Source organism: Rhinoderma darwinii, chromosome 1 (assembly GCF_050947455.1).
Source record: "Rhinoderma darwinii isolate aRhiDar2 chromosome 1, aRhiDar2.hap1, whole genome shotgun sequence".
Lineage (NCBI taxonomy): Eukaryota > Metazoa > Chordata > Amphibia > Anura > Rhinodermatidae > Rhinoderma > Rhinoderma darwinii.
The window spans coordinates 548,369,920-548,396,335 of record NC_134687.1 but is presented as its reverse complement, the minus strand read 5'-3'; the positions used below and the strand labels follow the sequence as shown (position 1 = coordinate 548,396,335).

Here is a 26,416-nt window from a genome sequence, read left to right as displayed (position 1 = left end):
TGCTTTGCGAGTGCATGATTAACGTATGCCACTTGCAAAGCACACTGATGCATAACGCAACACACACACGGACCAGATTCACGCGCGTTTTTGACGCATGTGAATCTGATACACTTGTGTGAATGTAGCCTAAGGCTGGGTTCACACGACCTATTTTCAGGCGTAAACGAGGCGTATTATGCCTCGATTTACGCCTGAAAATACGGCTCCAATATGTCGGCAAACATCTGCCCAGTCATTTCAATGGGTCTTACGATGTACTGTGCCGACGACCTGTCATATTACGCGTTGCTGTCAAAAGACGACACGTAAAATGACTGCCTCGTCAAAGAAGTGCAGGACATTTCTTTGGAAAGTAATTTGAGCCGTTTTTCATTGAATCCAATGAAGAACAGCTCCAAATTACGGCCGTCAATGACTCCTCGCAAAATGCGAGTACGAGCAATTACGTCTGAAAACAGCTCCGTAATTTCATATGTAATGGTCGTTATCGTGTGCACATACCCTTAGACTACAATTAGTTGATTTAGGTTGACCGAAATGGCTGCTTTAGGCCATTTTCAGCTTTTCGTGACACTAATGAGCATGACCAACCAAAGATCTATATCTGGGCCAAGGTTGATCTGCCATGTTAGATTTTTTCGGTCATTGGCGGGTGATGTTGGGAACTTGTTCAAGCCAAATGTCAGATCTGCCTCCCATCAATGCTTGACCGCGGCATGTGATGGGTTAAACAGCCAGGATTGGAGTTGTCTCCGATCCCGGCCGTTGCAGTCAGGTGTCAGCTGTCTGCTGTCTTTTACAGCCGGCACCCACTGCTTATGGTGTGGGCTCAGGTCCTGAGCCCGCTCCATATTGTGATGGTGTACATCCAATGTAATAGTATGTTGGATGTCGCCAAGGAGTTGTCTATTTAAGAAAATCTATTTCTAGTACCTGAACTTCCATCAATAAGCTGGAGTGGAGAGCAGCTACAAAGAGCGTCTCTTTTTCTGGCATGCCCATGCATTACATAAGAAGACTATTGATTTCAGTGGGCACATGTAATGGTTTATTTCTCCACTGGTGGCGCTGCCAAGTTCCACCACAGATTAGTGGGGGGCTTAGGAGCAGAGCTGTTCCATTCATTTTCTTGTCTGCCCTGTCTGCTCCTGTTCCGTCTTTGGCACTCTGCTGTCATTCATACATACTTATTCTTTTTGGCATGAGTGCAATAGACGAGCAGATGGGTGGTTGCACATAACCTTATGCAGGTTTTTTTTTAATGCAGTTACATCTTATGGGAACTGCAAATGGGAAATTCAGCGAATGATCAATGTATCCACACATTGCAGTGATCATTTTGGGTAAGGTTTGCGTATTAAAAAACTTTTGACATATAATGACTTGTCAGAAGTTTTGATCAGTGGGGGGTCAAAGCACTGAGACCCCCACCAATCGCTGAAACGAAGCAGCAAAAGTGCTCAGGCGAGTGCTGTGCCACTACATTTCTGATTGACTTTCGTCGAAAAGCTGAGCGAGCATTGTACCTATTGATCCTGTACACCGCTCAGAGTAAAGCCGATCAGAAACTAAGCACAGCGCTCACCCGACCCTTCTGCTTCTTTTTGGGCAAGAAGATGCAGTCAAACCACATGAAAGTGCAAAGTATGAACTGGCCTTTATAGGTCTCAAATTAGAATCCTCTCTGGATTTTGGGTAAAAAAAAAAAACAACCAAAAACGTCACCAAAAGAAACAAATCTAAGCCTAGACATAGTGAAGTTTTTTAAAATATTTTAAACACCCACACATCTCCAATGTGAAAATCTGCACGTAGAATACTTTCCGTTTAGCTGTCTGCCCCATTGCAGATTTCTTGCCCTTTTCACCCATCTCTTGAAAAAAGAGATCACCGTGAATACAGCGAGCTTGCTTAAAACTGCCCATATATTTACAATAGCTGTCAGCTGAACGCTTATTCAGCCAAAAACTATTCCTCCTGACTCCCCTTTCAATAGGGAGAGGGGAAAAGGTAGCTGCCATACACTTCTTGCAGCAGCTTTTCTCTCTCCCTAACATGCCCGATTTATCTTTCCCTGACATTTGCCATTGGAAGAGTGTTGGGCCATACCCATACACATTAGATGACTGGTCCCTCTGACTTTTCTGTAATGTGTATGGGCACCGTTTCCTGGAATTGCTATGGGAACCCTACATGTAATAAAAATAACTTTTGTCTTGGTCCTTCTGGTCATTTTCATAATGCTCCAGACTCGATGTGACGTCAGTCTATGCAGTGGAAATATGTGATTTAGCACGGGTATGTGACGTTGCAGCAGACACAACCGGGAAGTATGTTCATTTTTCGGGTCAAAAACGGCCGAATAATCGGAAGTAAAACGGCTGCGTAAAAAGACGGCCGCGAAAAAGAAGTGCAGGTCACTTCTTGGGACGTTTTTGGAGCCGTTTTTCATAGACTCTATAGAAAACAGCTCCAAAAACGGCCGTAAAAAACGCTGCGAAAAACGGGGGTGGCTTAAAAAACGTCTGAAAATCAGGAGCTGTTTTTCCTTGAAAAAAGCTCAGTTTTTTCAGATGTTTTTGACTCAGCGTGTGAACATACCCTAAGACGGTCTCATCCCATCCTTGGCGCTAAATATATGGCTCTTGTAGAGCCGTAAGGACTTGTCCACACACAACGGAATTGCTGCAGAAAATTTCTGCAGCAATTCCGTTGAAAGAAGCAGACTTCCGCTATGGAAAAACGCACCATTTCCTGCGTTTTTTTTCTGCAGAAAACGGTGTGGATTTTGATGCATTTTTCTTAATGCTGGGAGATGGAGATATCTCCTGAAAACCGCAGCAATTGACTCCACTTTCCGCAGCAGGAATTGACATGCTTCGGTCTGAAAATTACGCACCGCAGATCAATTTAGTCTCTGAATTTTTACGCAGTGTGTGGATGAGATTTGTTAAATCTCATCCACTATGCTGCTACTCTATCTACTGCGTTTTTTCCGTCCGCAATTCCGGACGGAAAAAACGCATCAATTCCGCAACGTGTGGTCGAGCCCTAATACTGCCATGTGCATGAGGCGTCACACATGATCTAAAGATCTAATAATGCAATACATACAAGGGAATTCAGAATTTCCCATGTGCGAAGAGTGCCCTAACAACACTTGGTGTGATGCCTTCTTATTATAGAGTCCGCCATTAATAATAATTTGCAGTTATCTATGACATGCACAGCTCTGACAATAACGTCTGCAGCGATTGCATTTCTGAACACATACGTATGTTCCTTCTTTCGCAGTAAAGACGGTAAAACCAATTAATAATTACTACAGAGCTGAAAGCTCAGAGAATTGTGACTTCAACGTGCTAAATAAATGCTGCGAGCAAGTGTGGGGGCAGCACTAATGAGGATGGGAACTTCTGGCTTCTATTTCCTCCTATTGGCGTAAGTGCTGTCACATGTCACATGTGATTGGAAGGTCATTTCTTTCATTCTGCCACCCCAGATGAACAAATGTGCATGATCTGACAAGATCTGCGCTTTCTCAATGGAAAAGAATAGGTTCTGCTTCATTGTAATTATTATTGGCATGGGAATTGTGCACTCAAAGGAATGGGTCTCTGCAAGGCTGGAGAACAGGTGAGCGCAAAGCTTCATTTCATGATAATATTCCGTACTCGGGATCTCTTTATTACATTATCATTGATAGATCTAGAAGCAAAGGAGCCTAAAACTACCATCAGGATTCATATTAATGTCTTAATGTACCTACCCTATCATTGTAGTACATACTGATGTAGAAGTGCGGAATATGTCATTTCAATGTTTCTGTCATGTATTACGATAACTCACTCAGGACATTGCAGAATGCTTGCCCGCAGTCCTATGTAAAAACAGGTATTGTCACTGTGAGCTGTGTCAAGTGACAAACCCAGCTCTGCTCATCCTACAAAGTAGATCTAAATCATTACTATTATTTATTTTTCTTAAGAGATCAGTCATCTCAGGTATCCATCTGTCGTTGGAGTTATGATGAATATATGGCTGTGCGGTCTATGAGGTTTCCATCCGTGCTCCCATCGCTGGCTGTAGTCAGCAGGATACAGAATACGTATATATTGTTCTTCTAGTCTGTATTCTACAGATTCTATGTATTTGTATTGGAGACTGCAAATTTACTGCACGTTTACACAGGTCAAAATATCCTAGAGGTTGGAACAGCTGAGAATCCAATCTCTGGATATAGGGCAGGCTGGACATGTGGAGATTTGTTTAATCTTGTATTAAGACGACTTTGGGTCAATAACGGATAAAAGCCACAATATGTTTGCCGCTGCATATCCAGGACATTTTAATTAGCGGCCGTTTAAACCTGCTTAATAGGCCTATGAGAGCGGGAATAAGTGGCGGCTCCTGTATCAGACATACATTGGGTCTGCAGTCATGTAATCTCTTATGGATACGTAATAAAGTATATCAAAGTGACTTTTATACTTGGATTCATCTCTTAGCTTTTCATCTATTATATTTGTTCAAAAGACACTTGATATTATATAAATCTGTTGTTCCAAGTTCTTTTGTCGGTCAATTATAAAATCTTAAAGTGGCGGTACACATTTTCTAAATCCACTGTAACATATATATGAATAGTTCCCTTTACAAATGTATTTATTCCAATAGTGGGGATGCACAGCTATGAGTAAATTATAATTTGTTACGTAAATATTTTTTTTTAGATTTATCCATATACAGAATCAGTCTGTAAGTGAAGTTGCACAGGACCGAGTGCCACTCGGGCTGTTTTTCACGGCATCCGAGTGGCACCCGATAGTTTTCACTGACCCATTCACTTTAGCGGATTAATCGGGTCCATGAAAACTGCCCCAATTCTCCAATCCGTGGAAAGATAGGACATGTCCTAGCTTTCCTCGGATCACTGATGGGATCCGGCCGGCACACACTGTCGTGGGCTTGAGGCGTTAAAGATATACAGCTGACATACAAGTACATCCATTTTTTGATCCAAACATATCTATATATATATATATATATATATATATATATATATATATACATTTGGATACATCTGCCATTGACTTCCATTTTAAAGAGACGTAAACTTTAATTTTCTTTGTATTTTTAGCCCATATAATAACCTACGCTATTACCTATGCTAATAAAAAAGGTTTCCTTTACATATTTCACAAAAACATTTGACAAAATTACTTTGGCTTATTTTTTGCCCCGTAAAAAACAATGGGATGTATACATTTGAGTAGATGTTTTGTGCAAAATAATGTTTTTAAAAGTATAGTAAAAGAAAAAGGGGCGTGCAAGGCAAACAAAGGTTTGTGTAGAATTTCTGTTTGGCGTTTGGCCCTGTAGATTGTGGCCTCAGAGGTACCAGCCAATTGTGATGATGTTCTGCATATTTATAATATAAACCAGGGTCAATAGACACCAAACTAGTATTGAAATGAAGGACTAGTCATGGAGATAAGCAGGACTCTACAAGACATGCTTAGACAGTACTTAAAACTGTCACTAGGTCATAGAAAGTGAACCAGCAGTCTCACATTTCTACCGCTGTCTCCTGGACTCCAGCGGTGCCTTCATTTTATTTCTACGCTCCCCGTTCCTGAGATATGGCCCCCGGTTGTTTTTGTGCCAAATATGGTAAAGAATCGCTTACTAGCTAAGGGGCGTCAACACTAAACACTAGCGACTCTCCTGAGGTGGAGCTTCAAATAGCTATATCTCGGGCTGTGGACCACCTAGAACAGTGCTTCTGGTAGCACATAAAAAATTAGATTCTTATCTTTCATATACCACCAGGTTTGCAGTTGTGCGACAACTGGAGATTGCTTACACTCCCGACTGTGTTTTCAAACACTAATGCAAAACCAAAAGATTTATAGGCGCCACCCCGTAGTAATACGTTCAGATGAGGATCTCTCCTCCCTCAATAGCAATCCAAGGACAAACAAATGCACAATTTTTGCAGGTAAAAAACCTTTATCCAGGTCAGTACAACATTTGGCAGTACAGAGATAATGTAACGTCTGTGGTCGCTGACCACAAACTCCTTCTATCCAGTCGACGCCCTTCACTCAAGAGATGTCTGCACATACGGTCGTCCTGCTCCACTGTGACCACCAGGGTGCGCTCACGAGCTCAGTCCAGACTTAAGAAGCATGTTGGTGATTTGAGCTAATTGCTCCAGAGCACCCTGGGCTATAAGAAGGTCCCAGCCCCATCCTCCCACGCCTGAGCCTTGTTGTTGTATCCCTAGTCTGTCTTGCAAATGGCCCCCTAGTGTTTCCTGCTCCCAGTGTTTTCCTGTTTCCTGTTCCTGTATCCTGAATCTAGTGTCGTGCTTGCTGTAGCCGTGCTGTACCGTATTCTACACCTGACCTGCCTCTCCACACCTGACGTCCACCTGCTGCCAAGTTCCTGCCTAGCCTGCCTCGCTACTATCTGAGCTGCCACAGGTACCCTATACGAACTATAGACATTTACCTGCGTCCTGTTGGCCAGCTGCCATACCGCCAAGACGGTACGGCCCAGTGGGTCCACGAACCACTCGTGACAGTAGGCTCAGGCCATGGACCCCGCTGGTCAATCCAAGACCATGACGACGTCACAAGAGATGCGGGCGGATTTGCTGGATCTCCAGTCTCGACAGGACCAACTCCTCCAAGCTTTGAACGCTCTCGTTCGTCAGCAGGAAGCAAGAGCTGCTGTTCCTCCTACTATACCTCCTGGCAGTGTTGATCCTCAGACTACACCTCCTGGCAGTGTCGACCCGTGTTTTTCTTTGCCACTTCAAGACCGCTATGATGGAGACGCAGGTTCCTGTCGTGGATTTTTGAACCAGTGCCAGATCCATTTCAGCCTGTGTTCCAGGACATTTTCATCTGACAGCGCAAGGGTCGCATTCATCATTTCTCTCCTCACCGGAAAGGCTCTTGCATGGGCGAACCCTATCTGGGAGAGACAAGGACCTGAGATACGTGACTTCCAAGCCTTTCTCCGGTCCTTTCGCATGGTATTTGAGGAGCCTGGACGGGCCTCATCTGCAGCGGCTGCCTTGATTAAACTACGCCAAGGAGACACCTCTGTGAGTGAGTACGCCATCTACTTCCGCATCCTGGCGGGAGAACTGTTGTGGAACAATGAGGCTCTGGTGGCGGCATTCTGGAATGGACTGTCCCCTAAGATTAAGGACAAACTTGCCGCTCGAGACCTGCCATCTACCCTGGATGACCTCATCCTTCTGTCCGTCCGGATTGACATACGGATCCGAGAACACCTCCAAGAGGTTCGTCGGGAGGGAGACCCTCCTAGTCTGGGACCTACTTTGCAGCAACCCCTGCTGTCCTCAGATGTCGATCCTCCTAAGGAATCTGTGATGATGGACCGGGCTAAGCTATCCACCCAGGAGAGACAACGCAGACTCACTTCGGGACTTTGTCTCTATTGCGGCCTCGGTGGCCATCTTGTGCGCCTGTGTCCCCTAAAGCCTTAAAGCCTAGGTTTGCTAGGAGTGACAACCCTGGGTAAAAAAGGACTTTCATCCAAATTGTCCATACCAGCGACCATAGTGTCCGGCGAGAGAATGCATCAGGTCTCTGCGTATCTGGACTCGGGATCCAACTTGGAGCGGGGCTTCATACGCAAGTCTTCCTCCCCAGCAGGAGCCGGGTTCTTCTTCGTCAAAAAGAAGGATGGTTCTCTTCGTCCCTGTATAGACTACCGGGGACTCAACCAGATCACGGTGAAAAATAAATATCCATTGCCATTGATCTCAGAATTATTTGACCGTATACGTGGTGCCAAGATCTTTTCCAAGTTAGACCTGCGGGGGGCTTACAACCTAATCCGGATTCGCCAGGGTGACGAATGGAAGACTGCATTTAACACCCGGGACGGACACTATAAATATTTAGTAATGCCCTTCGGCCTGTGTAATGCTCCCGCGGTCTTCCAGGAGTTTGTGAATGACATTTTCCGTGACCTGCTTTATGTTTGTGTAGTAGTCTATCTTGATGACATCTTAATTTTTTCTCCAGATCCTATGACGCATCAGAAACATGTCCGTCAAGTCTTGCTGCGATTAAGGGAGAATCAACTGTACGCCAAATTGGAGAAATGCGTATTTGAGAGAGATGCTCTACCCTTCCTGGGCTACATCATTGCGATTAGAGGCCTCAAGATGGATCCTGAAAATGTAAAGTCCGTCCTGGAATGGCCACGTCCTCAAGGCTTGCGGGCCATACAGCGCTTTCTGGGATTCGCCAATTTTTACAGACAGTTCATCCGAAACTTCTCTTCATTAACATCTCCTATCTCTAACCTCACCAAGAAGGGCATGAACGCCAAGGTGTGGACTCCTGAGGCAGAGTCCGCATTCAATACCCTAAAGAGTGCCTTCACATCAGCCTCTATCCTCCATCATCCAGATGTTTCCCTACAGTTCTTGTTGGAGGTGGACGCGTCCTCTGTCGGTGCTGGTGCACTCCTGTTCCAAGGGCAAGTCAAGGGTATGTGGATATTTTTCTAAGCTCTTCTCTTCCGCAGAACGCAACTACTCGATTGGGGATCGAGAGTTGCTGGCCATCAAATTGGCCCTGGAGGAGTGGAGACATCTACTAGAGGGCGCAGCTCACCCCATCCTGATTTTTACAGACCACAAGAACCTCACCTACCTCCAGACAGCCCAACGGCTGAATCCTCGTCAGGCCAGGTGGTCACTGTTCTTTGCCAGGTTCCAGTTTGAGCTCCATTATCGCCCGGCTGAAAAGAATGTGAGGGCCGATGTCTTATCCAGGTCTTTCGAGACGGAGGACACTATGGAGATGCCCCAGAACATTATCGACCCGTCCTGTATTGTTCCAGTCAACCCACTGCAAGTTGGGGACATCCCTCCAGGGAGAACTTTTGTGCGCATGGATGACCGAAGGAGAGTCCTCCGCTGGGGACACACCTCTAGACTGGCAGGTCATGCGGGGATCCGTAAGACCCGGGATTTGATTGCCCGTCATTTCTGGTGGCCCACGCTGCCCAAAGATGTTATGGACTTTGTTTCCTCCTGCTCTGTGTGTGCAACTAACAAGGTCGCTCACTCCAGACCCGCTGGTCTGCTCCAGCCATTGCCTGTGCCCGATGCTCCCTGGCAGTATATAGCTATGGACTTTATTACGGACCAGCCCCTCTCTGCCGGATGCAGCACTGTCTGGGTGGTCGTGGATCGATTTTCAAAAATGGCCCACTTCATTCCTCTGACCGGTCTTCCGTCTGCTCCCCTACTGGCCAAACTGTTTATCCAACACATCTTCCACCTGCACGGCTTGCCACAGCATATTGTGTCTGATCAGGGGGTTCAGTTCACCTCGAGGTTCTGGAGAGCCCTCTGCGGACTTCTAGGTGTGAAGTTGGACTTTTCCTCGGCCTACCATCCTCAGTCCAATGGACAGGTCGAGAGGATCAATCAAATCTTGGAGAACTACCTGCGTCACTTCATCTCTAGGCAACATGATGACTGGGTACAGTTGCTCCCGTGGGCTGAATTCTCCTACAACAATCATACCAGCGAGTCCACAAGGAACACTCCGTTCTTCATAGTCCTTGGCCAACACCCATGAATACCTCTCCAGGTTCCTGATTCATCCAAGGTACCAGCTGCTGACGCAGCCTTCAAGGACTTTCTACAAATTTGGCGGCAGACTCGATCCTCCATCCTGCTTGCGGTGGATCGTATGAAACGGAGGGCGGACATAAGGAGAAGAGAACCACCTCAGTTTCTTCCTGGCACAAAGGTCTGGCAGTCCTCCAGGAACTTTCGACTAAGAGTACCCTCATGCAAGTTTGCTCCCAGGTTCCTCGGTCCTTTCGAGATCCTACAGCAGATCAACCCTGTCGCCTACAAGCTTCGGCTGCCTCCTACCCTCAAGATCCCCAACTCCTTCCATGTTTCTCTCTTGAAGCCAGTGGTTCTGAACCGCTTTACCAAGACTCCAAGCCCTGCTGTTGCCTCCAGCGACCGGCCCTTCAGATACCTTCGAGGTTAAAGGCATGGAATCGCCCGAAAAACATGTTTTTTTTTTAAAATTTAAACATTTAGTGTGTGGGTGATTAAACATTGTTCAAATTTTTTTTTTTTCGCGAGTCAGGAAATATTATAAATTTTTTCTAATTTATAATACTACCCATTTTTGGTCACTAGATGGAGCTAGTTCCCAAAATTGCAGCATTGCAACATTGGGTTAAAAGCTCTCGCTCTAGTGAGCTCTCAGCATCCCCCCCTCCTTTATCCTGGCTAGTGCCGGGATAAACGAGGGGTTTGAAAGGTTTAACCTCCTACACTGTGTGTCGCCATTTTTTGAGGTAACCCACAGTGTAGTAGGTTTACATACAGTAGTAAACACACACAAACACTAACATACATTGAAATCTCTTACCTGCTCCTGCCGCCGCGGCTCCCTCCGGCCCGTCCGCTCCCTTTGCTGCCGCTGTTCCATGTGCACAAGTCCGGAAGCCGCGACCGGAAGTAGTAATATTACTGTCCGGCCGCGACTTCCGGTCCACAGGAAAATGGCGCCGGACGGCGCCAATTTCGAATAGGACTGTGTGGGAGCGGCGCATGCGCAGTTCCCACACAGACGCCGTACACGGACGTGAATGGGACGGGAGCCGTTCACAGTCCCTATGGGACTGTGGCTGCCGTATTCCATGTCTGTGTGTGTCGTTAATCGACACACACAGTAATGGAAACAAAAATGGCAGCCCCCATAGAGAAGTAAATCAATTAAAAACGTAAAAAGTACAACACAGCAACATACATTAATAAAATTTATTGATCTATCACACTAAAACACATAACATATTAAAAAAAAAGTTGGTCGTGACACTGTTCCTTTAAGGATATCTTGGACATTAAAAAAGTAAGAGGAAGAACCTTTTATTTAGTAGATTGGAAGGGGTTTGGTCCAGAAGAGAGGTCCTGGGAGCCAGAAGAGAATCTCAACGCTCCTACCCTCATCAAGAAGTTTCTCTCTCGTTCTGGTCCCAAGAGGAGGGGGCGTAAGAGGGGGGATACTGTAACGTCTGTGGTCGCCGACCACGAACTCCTTCTATCCAGTCGACGCCCTTCACTCAAGAGATGTCTGCACATACGGCCGTCCTGCTCCACTGTGACCACCAGGGTGCGCTCACGAGCTCAGTCCAGACTTAAAGAGGCTCTGTCACCACATTATAAGTGCCCTGTCTCCTACATAAGGAGATCGGCGCTGTAATGTAGGTGACAGTAATGCTTTTTATTTAAAAAAACGATCTATTTTCACAAGGTTAGGAGCGATTTTGGTTTATGCTAATGAGCTTTCTTAATGCCCAAGTGGGCGTATTTTTACTTTCGACCAAGTGGGCGTTGTACAGAGGAGTGCATGACGCTGACCAATCGGCATCATGCACTCCTCTCCATTCATTTACACTGCACTAGCGATATAGTTATATCACTATGTGCAGCTACATACATAAACCCTAACATTACTACAGTATCCTGATAATGAATACACATGACTATCCAGCCTGGACGTCATGTGTACTCAGAATCCTGACACTTCTGAATCTTTTCTGTGAGATTTACAGCAACGGATACGAAATCTCGTTTACCTCGTAATCTCGCGAGATTTCGTATCCGTTGCTGGAATGTCACAGAAAAGATTCAGAAGTGTCAGGATTCTGAGTACACCTGACGCATTCAGGTCAAAGCGCATGATACCGCTGCTCTGTATAGTGAATACAAAGCAGATGTACCTCAAAAAGTAAAAAATTTTTTTTAATAAAAACTATTTATAAAGTTGCACCAATCACACTGATTGACCTTTTTTAAAAGAAAAGCCTTTTAAGGGTTTACATAGTCGTTAAGCGTTTTTATTCAAAGTGTCAGAACAACAAGCCATGTCTTAAATAGCTTATATGCATGTGGTGCAAGTATAACTAAATAGCAATAATTTCCACAATCAACAAATTTGATATATAAACCATAACTGAATTTAGGGTCCCTACATTCCCAATAGGCTGCTAGTTTGGTCAGGTGTTTTAACTGCGGAGTTAGGGTATGTTTACACGGAGGGTTTTCAGACGTTTTTCGGGGCGTAAACGGCCCGAAAAACGGCTGAAAAGTCGGAAGCAGAACGCCTCCAAACATCTGCCCATTGATTTCAATGGGAAAAAAAGCCGCGAAAAAGAAGTGAATGTCACTTCTTCAGCCGTTTTCATAGACTCTATAGAAAAACAGCTCCAAAAACAGCCGTAAATAACGCAGTGAAATTCGCGAGTGGCTTAAAAAACTTCTGAAAATCAGGAGCTTTTTTCCCTTGAAAACAGCTCCGTATTTTGAGACGTTTTTTATTTTGTGTGTGCACATACCCTAAATGCTGCGGAAGTTCCGCACAGAATTCTGTTGTGGAAATTCTGCAGCGTATACGCTATATGGGAACCCTGCCTTAGGGTGGATTCACATGTGGCAGATTTTGTTGCAAACATTTCTGCAACTGAAGAGCAGTTCTATTAGGTTATGTTCACATGCAAACTCAAAAACGTCTGAAAATACGGAGCTGTTTTCAAGGGAAAACAGCTCCTGATTTTCAGAAGTTTTTTAAGCCATTCGCGATTTTCACAGTGTTTTTTACGGCCGTTTTTGGAGTTCTCAATAGAGTCTATGAAAGACGGCTCCAAAAACGTCCCAAGAAGTGACCTGCACTTCTTTTTTTTTTTAAATGGCACGACCGAAGAGAACGCCGTTTTTTCCATTGAAATGGGCAGATGTTTGGAGGTGTTCTGCTTCCGAATTTTCGGCCGTTTTTTTGGGGTTTACGGCCCGAAATACGGCTGAAAATAGGCTGTGTGAACATACCCTTAATCTGAATGGAACTTGCAGAACTTCATGCACCTGCTGCAGATCCCATTCAGATGTATGGAACTGATTTTCAGCTGCAGAAATATCTGCAACAAAACATTTTCGACTACCCTCCCCACTGCTATTTAGAAAAAAAAGCCCAGATAAAACTGACAAAATTGGCTGTGTTGACTATGTTTATTTGAATTTAACAATATAAGCATACCTGAAGTATCTGTTCCCATATACCAAAGGTATAAAAAAAAACAATGATGAAGTACTCAGAGTGCCATGCAAACATGAAAGTCATATAAGACAAACTGTTCACAACGTGGGGGTGCATATAGGAGAGACTGCAGCGACTGAATACCAGCTTGGGGAACTGCACACAGTAGAGACCCTGGCTACTGAATACCAGCTTGGGGGCACTGCACACAGGAGAGACCTACTGAACACCAGCTGGGGGGGGGGCACATAGGAGAGACTGTGGCTACTGAACACCACTTGGGGTGGTGGTGTGCACATAGAAGACACCACATCTACTGAAAACCAGCTTTGGGTGGGTGCACATAAGGGAGAACTGCCAAACTTTACTAACTTTTTCTTTTACAAAGCGGTTACTGAACTATGTCCCGATGGCACTGGTCACCAGAAATCGAAAGCAGTGCTGCATTGTGTGCTTGCCAAGTGTTCAGCAGCGTCAAAGACGATGAAGCGCCGCTGTCTCCTTGTGATCAGCGCTGCCAAGCACACAACGGCACTGGACATCGGGAGAGGAAAGTGTGCCAGCAAATCATGCCCCGCGTAACGGCTGTGGCATCGGTGCCATAGGTTGCTGACCCATGATATATACTGTATATTGCCTAAATAAATAGTGCTGAATTGTGCTTGAATACTAATGCCATACACTCCATAATAAATAGTGTCATATTACAGTAGCTCGATAAATAATTCCTTGCTGCTTCCAGGTAATGTGCCATATACACTGAATGGCAACTTTATTAGACACCTGCCCTTTCACAATTGAAGCTTCCCTGCGTGAGAATTAGACCCCAGAGTGGAGCATGAAATCAAGCGACAAGTTTTTTGTGGATTAATTTCTGTGTGAATTCACATTAGAATGGGAAAATCAAGTGATCTGACCCACTTCAAAGTAGACATGGTCGTTAGTGCTACATTAGCCGGGGCCAGTATTTAAAAAAACTGCCAACCTTGTGGGGTTTTCTCATGCAACTGTGTCGTAAGTCGATGAACCCTTCCTGTCAGGTGTCAACAGTTCAGGCTGGTGGTGGTAGCCTAATGGTGTGGGGAAATCGTTTCTTGGCACACCCTGGGTCCTCTAAAACCTGTGGATGGACACTTGAACAGTAGAGCTTAAATAAGCATTGTGGCTTACCAAGTTCAGAAGCTGTTTAATCTATGGCAGAAGGAAACTTTAGCGAGAAGCTATCCTGTCCTCGTAGGCCAATATTCCTTCAGAACAATTTTAACACTCAGTGGAATCGATGCCAGGACAAGTTGATGTCTGTCACGGCGCAGGGTGTGGACACACAGATAAATAGTGACTACATTTCTCATGTAATGATTTAAAAAAAAACTAATAAATAGTGCAATATAGAGCCCAGATAGCTTCAAACAGTTATGAAATTCATCCCAAAAACAAATAGTGCATACAGTGGCCAGATAGTGCCATTTACGGTCCAGACGTGCCCCCAAAAACAGCCAACATCAGTTCCCCCCATAACAATGACATCCACTTCCATTCTTCTCCACTAGTGATGCTGCTCATTTCTGGTTGCATCCAAAAAAACAAGTATTAGATGAGACTGCTGGGGTGTCCTAATGGTCCTCGTAGCTCTTGGAACATTGTACCCAACATACATTTGAAAGGACAGCAGGAAATTGCCCAGAATGCAGGACTGTCTTGTCTAGTTAAAAACTCATTCCCTCACTTTTATGAAGTTTTCTTTGTTTTTATTTATACAAGGGCTACACGGCAACTTTGGATGCGACACAGGTCGCATCGCAAGTAATAAAATTGAATATGGTCGCTTTGCAACCGTCAAGTTTCCGCGAGAGTGACAACACAGTCACAAGAAGTGCAGCGTGTTTGGATTCCATTCTACTGTGGTGTTGTGGTCCAGGCAACATGCGGGTCGTCAAGCGATCACATTAACTTTCATTAGCTACAATGCTGGCAGTGCTACACGGTGATGTTTGGACGTGCGACTTGTGTCGTGGCCAAAGTCGCTGTGTGTCCCTAGCCTGAAAACATTTCCTGACTGACTGTGCTCCTATATTGATCCTCGCTTGTGCAGCGGCTGGGTTTGTTGCAACGGAAATAGATAACTGTACTAACTACTGCTTCTGCTGCTAACTTCCAAAAACACAACTACCACCATAGTTATATAAGTAACAATAGATACAATTAAAGGGTTTTTCCCATCTTAGACATTTATAGCATATCCAGAGGTTATGCCATAAATGTCTGACAGGTTCTCTGGGACCCGCACCTATAATGTGCGCGGCTAACTACTCTGTTCAACATGGCTAACATACTTTGTGCATTGACTGTCTCTTAGACCTCATACAGGTAGGCGTCTTCTATCCGGGTTTATTTGCGATGTAAATCCTGGATCCCTCGCGGTTCTACTGAACTTAACCTACAACCCGACATTTGTCTGGGTATTACGGGTGTGCTTTTAAATACAGGTACAATACTCCCATCTGAATGAGGCCTATGTATGTTGAAGTGAGTTTTCCAATTCTATCATAGAGCATTTTTCTTAAAATCCAGTAGGAACTACTTAAAAGAGGTCTGTTGTGTAACTTTTATTATTTTACCCTCTTCTGTCATCCAAACTCGTTTTGAAATAGCATGGCAGAGATTGGTCATTTATAACGTAACGGCATACCCAGGCCTCTATATGTCTCTGATTTTATAAGGGAGAATATCTCTATAATATTCCATCCAATGGAACGTGTCACTATTTTATTTCTGTTGGATTGATACAGAATCGAACAGAAAAAATATTGTGAGACACACCAGTGGATGGAACATTATGTAGGTATTTTCCCCATAATACATTGCTTCTAGTGGAGTATACCACAATAATACTGCGCCACGCGGCTCTGCCTTAGGTCTCTTTCACATGGCAGTATTTTGGCATCAGTATTTGGATTCCAAAACCAAGAGTGGGTCCAAAACATAAAAGAGGTAAAAATATTTCCATTATAGTTTTTTCTTTTTATGTTTCACTCCTGGTTTTGGCTTCCAAATACTAATAGAAACTACTGATCAAAATACTGCCATGTGAAAGCAGCTTTAGGGGGGATTCACACGAGCGTGATTTGGCAGCGTGTAGGGCGCGTGGTTTTCGCGCGGCACGCAATGCCCTATAGAAGTCTATGGGGCAGTACACACAGTCCGTGTATTTTGCGCAGCGTTTGTTCGCTGCGCAAAATACGCGACAGGTTCAATAACTCTGCGTATTTCACGCATCACGCACCCATTGAAGTCAATGGGTGCGTGAAAACCACGCATGTCGCACGGAAGCACTTCCGTGCGAACTGCGTGTTTGCGCAACAGCTGTCAAAAGGATGAATGGAAACAGAAAAGCACCACGTGCTTTTCTGTTTCCAAGCATCCAAACGGAGTGTCTTTGCGAGGAGCGAACCCCGACAACCGAAGCTAACTTCACCGGGTTCGGCCAAACTCGTTTTGGCCGAACACGGCCAAAAAATTTCCGGTCCGCGACGTCGGGAAACATTCACTGTGCATGGTGCTGAAAGAGTTAAACTGTTTCAGCACCATGGACAGTGACTTGTGATCCCAAAATACATGAACCTGTAAAAAAAAAATGAAGTTCTAACTTACCGATTACTCCTGTCTCCTTCCTGCAGTCCGACCTCCCGGGATGACACTTCAGTTCAAGTGACAGCTCCAGCCAATCACAGGCCAAGCACAGGCTGCAGCCAATCACAGGCTGCAGCGGTCACTTGGACTGCCGCGTCATCCAGGGAGGTGGGGCCCGATGTCAAGAGAGGCGCGTCACCATGGACGCGTCACCAAGGACGCGTCACCAAGGCAACGGCCGGGAAGTTCTCGGTAAGTAGGAACTTTATCTTTTTTTTTACATGTTTTTCGCTGTTGTGTTCGGCATTCACTGTCGAGGGTGCTGAAAGATTTAGCTCTTTCAGCACCTTGGACAGTGACGGGCATCGACAAGCCTCATCTCTATGATGCCGGCTGCGCGAAAATCACGCAGCCGCGCATTAGACACGCATGACACACGCAGCTGTCAAATGGTTTTTGCGCTCGCAAAACGCCGCGTTGTTTGCGTGCGCAAAAACGCAACGTTCGTGTGAATCTGCCCTTAGAAGCACGCTTTTGACAGTTTTACTAAGGCCCCATGCATACGAACGTGCTTTTGCGGCCGCAATTCCACCGATAATCCATGGGAGAATTGCGGCCCCATTCACTTCTATGGGCCCATGCACACGAACGTGGTTTCCACGGTCCGTGCATGGCCCAGGAGCCTGGACCGCAGAAAGGACGGACATGTCTTATTACGAACATGTTCTGCGATCCGGGCTCATAGATATTAATGCACGTGGCCATATGCACGGCCCACGATTTGCGGGTGGCCTGTGGGTGACACTCCGCGGCCATCCGACCCGAAATTCATGGTCGTGCACATGGCTACGGTCTTGTGCGTGAGGCCTTAGTTTTAAGTGGGACCGTATGGAATAAATGGACCAACAAGTTGGCAGAGGTGCAGTGTTTAGCAGAGCAATAGTATAGAAGGAATTATACAGATCTTGAATGTTTCATACTGGATTTGGATTACATTCTCAGTGCAGGAACAAGATTTTGTCAATTGGATTATTTAAATAAGATAAAGGGGTGAAGAGGGCAGGGTTCCTGCTTGTAGGAAGGTGAGTCACCTGTTTTACCTTGTGCTCAATCCATTCTTATCCGTCTAGTTTTATTTGCAGTCAATATAACTTCCATGTTGACACAGGTATACAAATATATATATATATATATATATATATACACGTATATATGTATATATATACATATATATTTGTATATGCGCTCAATGTGCCACAAACATTAAAAGTAATATATTCATACATATATGTATTATGTAGTCTCCTAGAAAAACACTGAATATGAAGACTTGGGAGATAGTATAGTGTCTATTACAATAAATAAAGATTTGTCTATAATATTCTAATAACTGAAAATGTTGATCTTTCGTAAGGGGTAACCTGCTTATTGGATAACGCAGCCTAATGAGCTGGACGTGATACTTAGAGGCACTAATACGCTTTCCTAACCAGATTCTGCTTAGTGATTAAGGTGATTTGGATAGAGCCCACTCTATTTCAGCTAATACACATTGTAGTTGCACCTTCTGCTGTGAGGCTCATGTTTTATAATATGATCTGTTAGTGCAGTGCCACAGGCTGATCGCCTCCATGCCACGCCGCATTGATGCACTAATTCATGCCCCGACCAAGTATTGAGGGCATATACTGTACATACTTTTCAGTAGGCCAACATTTTTGTATTAAAAATCATTTTTTAAATTGTGCATATATAATATTCAAATTTTCTGAGAGACTAAATTTGGGGGTTTTCATTAAAAGGAATGTGACGCTAGAAAAAAATGTATTTTTTTTTTTAGTTAAACAATTAGTGTGTAGGTGATTAAACATTGTTCTCATTTTTTAAATTTTTTTCACGAGTCAGGAAATATTATAAATTAGATTCTAATTTATAATATTTCCCAGTGCTGATCACTAGATGGAGCAATTCCCAAAATTGCAGCATTGCATGTGGTAAAGCAACCACATTGCTTTATGCTGCAAATTTTGAGAAAACTCACTCGCTCTTATGAGTTCTCAGAATCCCCCCCTCCTTTATCCTGGATAGTGCCGGGAGAAACGTGGGGATTGAACGGTCAAACCTCCTACACTGTGTGTCGCCCATTTTTTGAGCTAACACACAGTGTAGTAGGTTTACATACAGTAGTAAACACAAAGTAAAACACTTACATACACAGAAAAAACTTACCTGCTTCAGTCGCCGCCGCTCCCTCCGGTCCGTCCGCTCCGTCTGCTACCGCCGCTCCAAGTGCACAAGTCCGGAAGCCGCGACCGGAAGTAGTAATCTTACTGTCCGGCCGCGACTTCCGGTCTACAGGAAAATGGCGCCGGACGGCGCACAGTTCAACTTGGACTGTGTGGGAGCGGCGCATGCGCCGTTCCCACACAGACGGCGTACAGCATAGTGGATGGAACGGGCCCCGTTCGCATTCACTATGGGACTGTAGCTGCCGTATTCCATGTCTGTATGTGTCGTTAATCGACACATACAGAAATGGAAAAAAAAATGGCAGCCCCCATAGGGAAGAAAAAGTGTAAAAATAAAAAAAAGTAAAACACAAACACACAAATAAATCTAAAAGTTTTTAATAAAGCACTAAAATCAAACTGATGTAAAAAATATTTTTTTCGTGACACTGTTCCTTTAACTGTTAGGGTATGTGCACACGATGAGAGGCTTTTACGTCTGAAAAGACAGACTGTTTTCAGGAGAAAACAGCTGCGTCGTTTCAGACATAAAAGCTCCTCCTCGTATTATGCGAGGCGTCTGTGACACTCGTAAATCTTGAGCTGCTCTTCATTGACTTCAATGAAGAACGCCCAAATTACGTTGCAAAGAAGTGTCCTGCACTTCTTTGCCGAGGCAGTCAATTTACGCGTTGTCGTTTGACAGCTGTCAAACGACGACGCGTAAATTACAGGTTGTCTGCACAGTACGTCGGCAAACCCATTCAAATGAATGGGCAGATGTTTGCCGACGTATTGTAGCCCTATTTTCAGACGTAAAACGAGGCATAATACGCCTCGTTTACGTCTGAAAATAGGTTGTGTGAACCCAGCCTTGGGCTATGTTCACATGCTTAGCATAAAATGTCTGAAAATACGGAGCTATTTTCAAGGGAAATCAGCTCCTAATTTTCAGAATTTTTTAATTCAAACTAGCGTTTATTGCAGAGTTTTTAACGGCCGTTTTTTGGATCTGTTTTTCTATAGAGTCAATAAAAACGGCTTAAGAAGTGACATGCACTCCTTTTTTGTGGGCTTTTTTTTACGCGGCCGTTTTGAAAAATGGCCGCGTAATAAAACGCCCCGTCGGAACAAAACACAATTTTTCCTATTGAAATCAATGGGCAGACGTTTGGAGGTGTTCTGCTCCAGATTTTTCGGTAGTTTTTCGGCCGTTTACGGCCCGAAAAACGGCCAAAAATAAGCCGTGTGAACATACCTTTAGCCATACTCATCAACATTAAAGGAAAATAAATTCTTTAAATAGATCATTCTGTGTGTAATGAATCTATAGAATATATGAGTTTCACTTTTTGAATTGAATTACTGAAATAAATTAACTTTTTGATGATAGTCTCATTTATTGAGAAGGACTAGTATATGTAAGGTCGACTTTAAATATCAAGAATAGTGTTTGTCCTTCCTAAAGGGACCAAAGAATAAAAATTTAATCTGGTAGACCCAATGATTCTCAACCTGTTACATGGTAATGACTTTGGAACCGTATGACCCAACCACTCCTACATCAATCTCCTCTTCCGTTTCTTTCACAGCAAGTTTCTGGTTGTATGATATAGAAGAACATTGTTATACTATCACAGTGTCAATATCAGTACTTTTTTCTGTACTAGGCCAGATTCACAAATCTTGTCTTAAATGTTTTTTTTTCTAGTTTTCACTTTTCGGAATGGATCCCAGAATTAGGAGTTTTCCTTTATCCCCTCCCCTCTGGATTGTTTTTTTTTTTTGTTCTCCCTATAACAAAAATGTATGTTATGAGAGTATTTGAATATTAATATAAGTATGATTAGATTGTTTTATCATTTAAATGAAAGGACGGGGCTTGACTTTCCTCAGCACTGACCTGTCAGCACACATATTAATGCAGTTTGCAACTATTAAGGCCCCATGCACACGAACGTGCTTTTGCGGCCGCAATTCCCCTGAAAATCCACGGGAGAATTGCGGCCCCATTCATTTCTATGGGGCCATGCACACGACCGTAGTTTTTACGGTCCGTGCACGGCCCGGGAGCCCGGATCGCAGAGAGAACGGACCTGTCTTATTACGGCCGTGTTCTGCGGTCCGGGCTCATTGAAAATAATGGCCGCGGCCATGTGCATGTCCTGCGATTTGCTTGCGGCTGACAGTCCACAGCCGGCCGACCCGAAAATCACAGCCGTGCACATGGCTACAGTCGTGTGCATGAGGCCTTACACATTTCCAATATTTGTAGTAAGACTTTGATCGCACAGTGAACAAGGTTTTCACAAGGCCTGAATGAATCTATTTATATAAATAAAGATTAATCAATATATAATCAAAAGTTATGCAACTTTCAATTCCTCACCACTTTCAAAATCTCTGTCTGCTGTCAGTGAATGAAAAACTGTAAAGACCTAATAGTTTTCACAGCTAAACGGTAAATACCAGGTAATATCCAGGTAAAGGGGAATGTTCACATTCACTGGCAGTAAGCAGAGGAGATCTTGAAAATAATGTGATATTGAAACATAACAATTGTTGTAATGTAGATATCAGTAGACAATTCTTACAATGATTGCTTTGTTCTGTGTGTCTTTTATCCAAGGTATAATTTGCAAACATCTTCAGAGAAAGAATTAGCCCAGGGTTATGGTAAGTTTTTTTTTTTTTACATTCCATATAGTTTGTGATTCGAGTTATCACTATTTTACTCTGATTTTAGCCGGATTGCTTATTATGCATAACTCCTGTATGTACGTTAGGCTTGATTCATAACTGTGTTGGAGACTCTGTTAGGGATCTATGTCCCAGATCAGGTAAAAAATGCTGGTCAAAATAGTGCAGCATGCTAAACAATTTTGTTCGGTAAAACGTCTGACACTTTGTTGGAAACCCGACGAAAACCCATTAAAGTAAATGGGTTCCGTCGGGCGCCGATGGTGTCCGTCATGCAATGGATCCAGCGCTTCCAGTATTTTCGTTGTTCTGCTCCATGGAGTAGAGCAACGGAAATACCAAATGCAAATGTGAACGAAGCCTTATATAACATCAAACACAGATTGTTTTATATTAGACAAGCAAGGAGTGTTGGGAAGCTTGTATGGAATGCATTTCAATATACTGGTTTTCTTGTAGGATTTCCTAAAATGTTCAGCGCACAGGAGGATTATACATTACCTCAAACGGAGAATAACCAGGTGAGATGTGCAGAAAATAAAGAGAATGTTCCTTTGTACCATATTATAATATCAATCTGTTAAAAATCTAAAATAGTAAAATCAGACGTTTGGCAAGTAGAACGTTGTTGTGGAAAAGGCAGAGCACAGTGAGGCACATGTATGAATGCTGTAGCCTTGAAGTGAATCTCCACCTCTTATCATTATGTTGTTTTTAGTTTCAAAATTTCATGCTGGTTAATTTCTTAATCATAATCATCTAAGGCTTTTAGCGTTCTGATACAGAGCTCCAAATCCCCTGCACATACATAGATTAAAAATATAACATTCTGGCTGCCTGCAGCTACCACTAGAGGGAGCTTACTGCATACTTTCTTATTATTGATTTCAATGTATAAATAGTATTCAGTGAGCTATTAGGCCATGTTCGCACAACATAAGTTCAAGCTGAAAAATACAAGGCTGATTTTAAGAGAATACAGCCTCTGAAATCCAGGCATTTTTGGAGCTGATTTTTTAAAGTGTTTTTAATTTTACTAGTGCTTTTGAAGCTATTTTGAGGAGTATTTGTGAAGCGTCAATTTGAAAAATCAGCTTGTAAAACGCTTTAAGGGCCAGTTCACACAGAGTTTTCTGACACGTTTTTTGACTCGGAAACCACATCGGAAAATGCGCCAAAAAACTGGCAAAAATGCCTCGCTTGGTGGCCGCGGGAGAAAAAAGTGACAAACGGCGTGCAGGCAGATCAAAATCTGCCTCAAAATTCCAGACGGAATTTTGAGGCAGAATTTTCTGCCTGCAAAAAACTCTGTGTGAATACAAGGAATGACATATCATATGACATATTTACTAAAAATATTTTTTCAAGGCGTTTTTTCAAAACAGCAAGTGTAAAAATACTTGTACTTCATTGAAATGAATAAGAGGCTGTTTACAGTCGTATTTCAGAGCGTAATACAAGCATCTTACACCAGAAAATATACCATGTGAACACGACCTTAGGCTCCCTTCAAAGTTGACTGCAGACAGTCAGATAGTAATCTTTTATGTCTTTGCAGGGAATTTGGGAGTTGCGTGTGACCACTATAAAGATACAGTTGCATACGTATGCAGTTGACTCCCATTGTAAAAAAAAATATGGTATACTGTGCATATTTTTTTGGGGGGGATCCTCTTGTACTGAAAAGCTTAATCGACTATGCTTTTCAATATGGCCGATTTACTTCTGTAAGGGCTGATTCAGACGAACGTTGCGTTTTTGCGCGTGCAAAAAACGCGGCGTTTTGCGCGCACAAAAAACACTTGACAGCTGCGTGTGTCATCCTTGTATGATGCGCGGCTGCGTGATTCTCGCGCAGCCGCCATCATAGAGATGAGTCTAGTCGACGTCAGTCACTGTCCAGGGTGCTGAAAGAGTTATCTGATCGATAGTAACTCTTTCAGCACCCTCGACAGTGAATGCCGATCACAATATTGAGAAACCTGTTAAAAAAAAAGAAAAAGTTCGTACTTACCGAGAACTTCCCTCCCGGCCGTTGCCTTGGTGACGCGTCCTTGGTGACGCGCCTCTTTTGACATCTGGCCCCACCTCCCTGGATGACGCGGCAGTCCATGTGACCGCTGCAGCCTGTGCTTGGCCTGTGATTGGCTGCAGCCTGTGCTTGGCCTGTGATTGGCTGGAGCTGTCACTTGGACTGAATTGTCATCCCGGGAGGTCAGACTGGAGGAAGAAGCCGGGAGTTATCGGTAAGTCAGAACTTCTTTTTTTTTTTACACGTTCATGTATATTGTGATCGGAAGTCACTGTCCAGGGTGCTGAACCAGTTTAACTCTTTCAGAACCCTGGACAGTGACTGTCTCCTGACGTCGCGTACCGGAATTTTTTTTGCCCGGTTCGGCCAAAACTAGTTCGGCCGAACATGGTGAAGTTCGGTTCGGTTGTCCGGGTTTGCTCATCTCAAAGACACTCCGTTTGGATGTTTGGAAACAGAAAAGCACGTGGTGCTTTTCTGTTTACATTCATCCTTTTGACAGCTGGTGCGCTGTTTCAGTCGGTTCGCACGGAAGTGCTTCCGTGCGACCTGCGTGGTTTTCACGCACCCATTGACTTCAATGGGTGCGTGATGCGCGAAATACGCGGAGATATTGAGCATGTCGCGCTTTTTGCGCAGCGGACAAACGCTGCGCAAAAAGCACAGACTGTCTGTACTGCCCCATAGACTTGTATTGGTCTGTGCGTGGCGCGTGAAAACCACGCGGCCCGCACGAACCCAATACACGTTCGTGTGAATCCCCCCTAAGTATGATTTACCTGCTTGTATATCATCAAAAGCTTTAAATTAGAATTAAGAGCTGCATGACAGAAAAATCGAACTCCGACCTCTATAAGGATATATTATGAGATTATTCAGCACAGAATGGTATACTGTGTACAATGAGCAAATATGTGTTTTTTGCCATGTGTTTTAGTATAAACACTTATATATGTATTTATTATTGTGGTTATAGATCCAACATATGTGCTTTTATACAGGGTATATATTACAATATAGTAAGAAAAGAGACGATGACCAGAGAAGTGACACATGAAAGTAATTTACCTCCTCAAAGTACTGTCAATGTCACCAAAAACGGCAACACTTGTATTTTATTTGGAGTCAAGAGAATAATCATCAGATTTAAGAATCAGACTCAGCTGGACATGACAAATACAAATTTAAGCCTGTATGACAATGTGGATGCAGACAAATCCAACTGCAATGAAGAAAATTCCACGTAAGCAAGTATGAATTAATTTTCCATAAATTGTATGTATGAATTACTGGAATGGGGCACGGTCTTCGTAATGTACAATGTGCCCCACCTCCTAGGTTAGAAGAATCTAATTTGGGCAGCGTCCTCTTCTATTGTGTCTGTTTCTGTGTAAGGGTATGTGCACATGGTTTATCTTCGGACGTTTTTCATTAACTATAGAAAAACAGCCCCAAAAATGGGCGAAAAAAATGCAGCGAAAAACGCGAGTCGCTAAAAAAACCAGCTGAAAATCAGGAGCTGTTTTCCCTTGAAAATAGCTCCGTATTTTCAGACATTTTTTGCTAAGCGTGGGAACATAGCCTTACCGTCATGTGAGTGTTATAAAAGCAGTCCATATAGACTGAATAACGATTCGGTCCATAATTCAATGATATTATTATTACAGCTAGGATCTTGTGAAGATTTCCGCTACTATTTATGTCAGCTTCTGGCATAAATTATGGTAAATGTGTAGGGCCGCGAGTGGCCACGCCCATTTTGCTAGACACCACCTACTTTTTCGAGAACAGGCTAAGTGACGGAAACAGCACAAAAATCACAATTTTTGCGACTTTTCTGCCAGAAAACTAAAAGCTGTTAAATTCCCCCCTATTGTGTATAAGAAAGTTGCAGAACTTTTCATTATTCAGTAATTGAATTTTATTTAAAAGAAGTGAGAAAAATACTTTAAATCTTTAACAGACTTTTATATACAGAATTGGTCTTCTAAATCAGCGATACAGTTATCTGCTGTAGCCGGTCAGTAGAATAATCTAAAAAATGTCTTTCTATTACTTTAAAGTTAAGTGGGATACATTTTTGTACACAAACGGCAGACATGTGCATCATGAGTCTTTAGAAGCAAGCCATCCATGTCCTTATAATAGCAGTCATTTTTTGAATTATTTCTTTTTATCTACTGAAAGGTAAATTATGTACTGCTTATGTGCTGCTTATTTACTGGTAAGTTTAAGGGTATGTGCACACGATAGCAGGCTTTTACGTCTGAAAAGACAGACAGTTTTCAGGAGAAAACAGCTGCCTCGTTTCAGACGTAAAAGCTCCTCCTCGCATTTTGCGAGGCTTCTCTGACAGCCGTAAATTTTGAGATGTGCTTCATTGAGTTCAATGAAGAACGGCTCAAATTACGTCTGAAAGAAGTGTCCTGCACTTCTTTTGACGAGGCTGTATTTTTACGCGTCGTCGTTTGACAGCTGTCAAACGACGACGCGTAAATGACAGGTTGTCTGCACAGTACGTCGGCAAACCCATTCAGATGAATGGGCAGATGTTTGCCGACGTATTGTAGCCCTATTTTCAGACGTAAAACGAGGCATAATACGCCTCGTTTACGTCTGAAAATAGGTCGTGTGAACCCTGCCTAATCCTCACAGGGTTGTTAAGGATTGCAGTTTTACTTAGAGAGGTTGTTCCAGAATCG

The 26,416-nt window shown here is 43.6% G+C and overlaps 1 protein-coding gene across 1 annotated transcript in view; it reads left to right on the top strand.

Moving 5' to 3' along the window:
* The first annotated feature begins 3,419 nt into the window (after positions 1–3,419).
* Positions 3,420–26,416, top strand: part of LOC142745423 (V-type proton ATPase subunit S1-like protein) — a 71,655-nt gene continuing 48,658 nt past the window's right edge. Inside the window, exons 1-4 of the mRNA XM_075854858.1 lie at positions 3,420–3,639; positions 21,612–21,658; positions 22,142–22,203; positions 24,716–24,957. Coding sequence (XP_075710973.1) covers positions 3,548–3,639; positions 21,612–21,658; positions 22,142–22,203; positions 24,716–24,957 — 443 coding nt within the window. The 5' untranslated portion in view covers positions 3,420–3,547. The remainder of the gene's footprint in view (positions 3,640–21,611; positions 21,659–22,141; positions 22,204–24,715; positions 24,958–26,416) is intronic.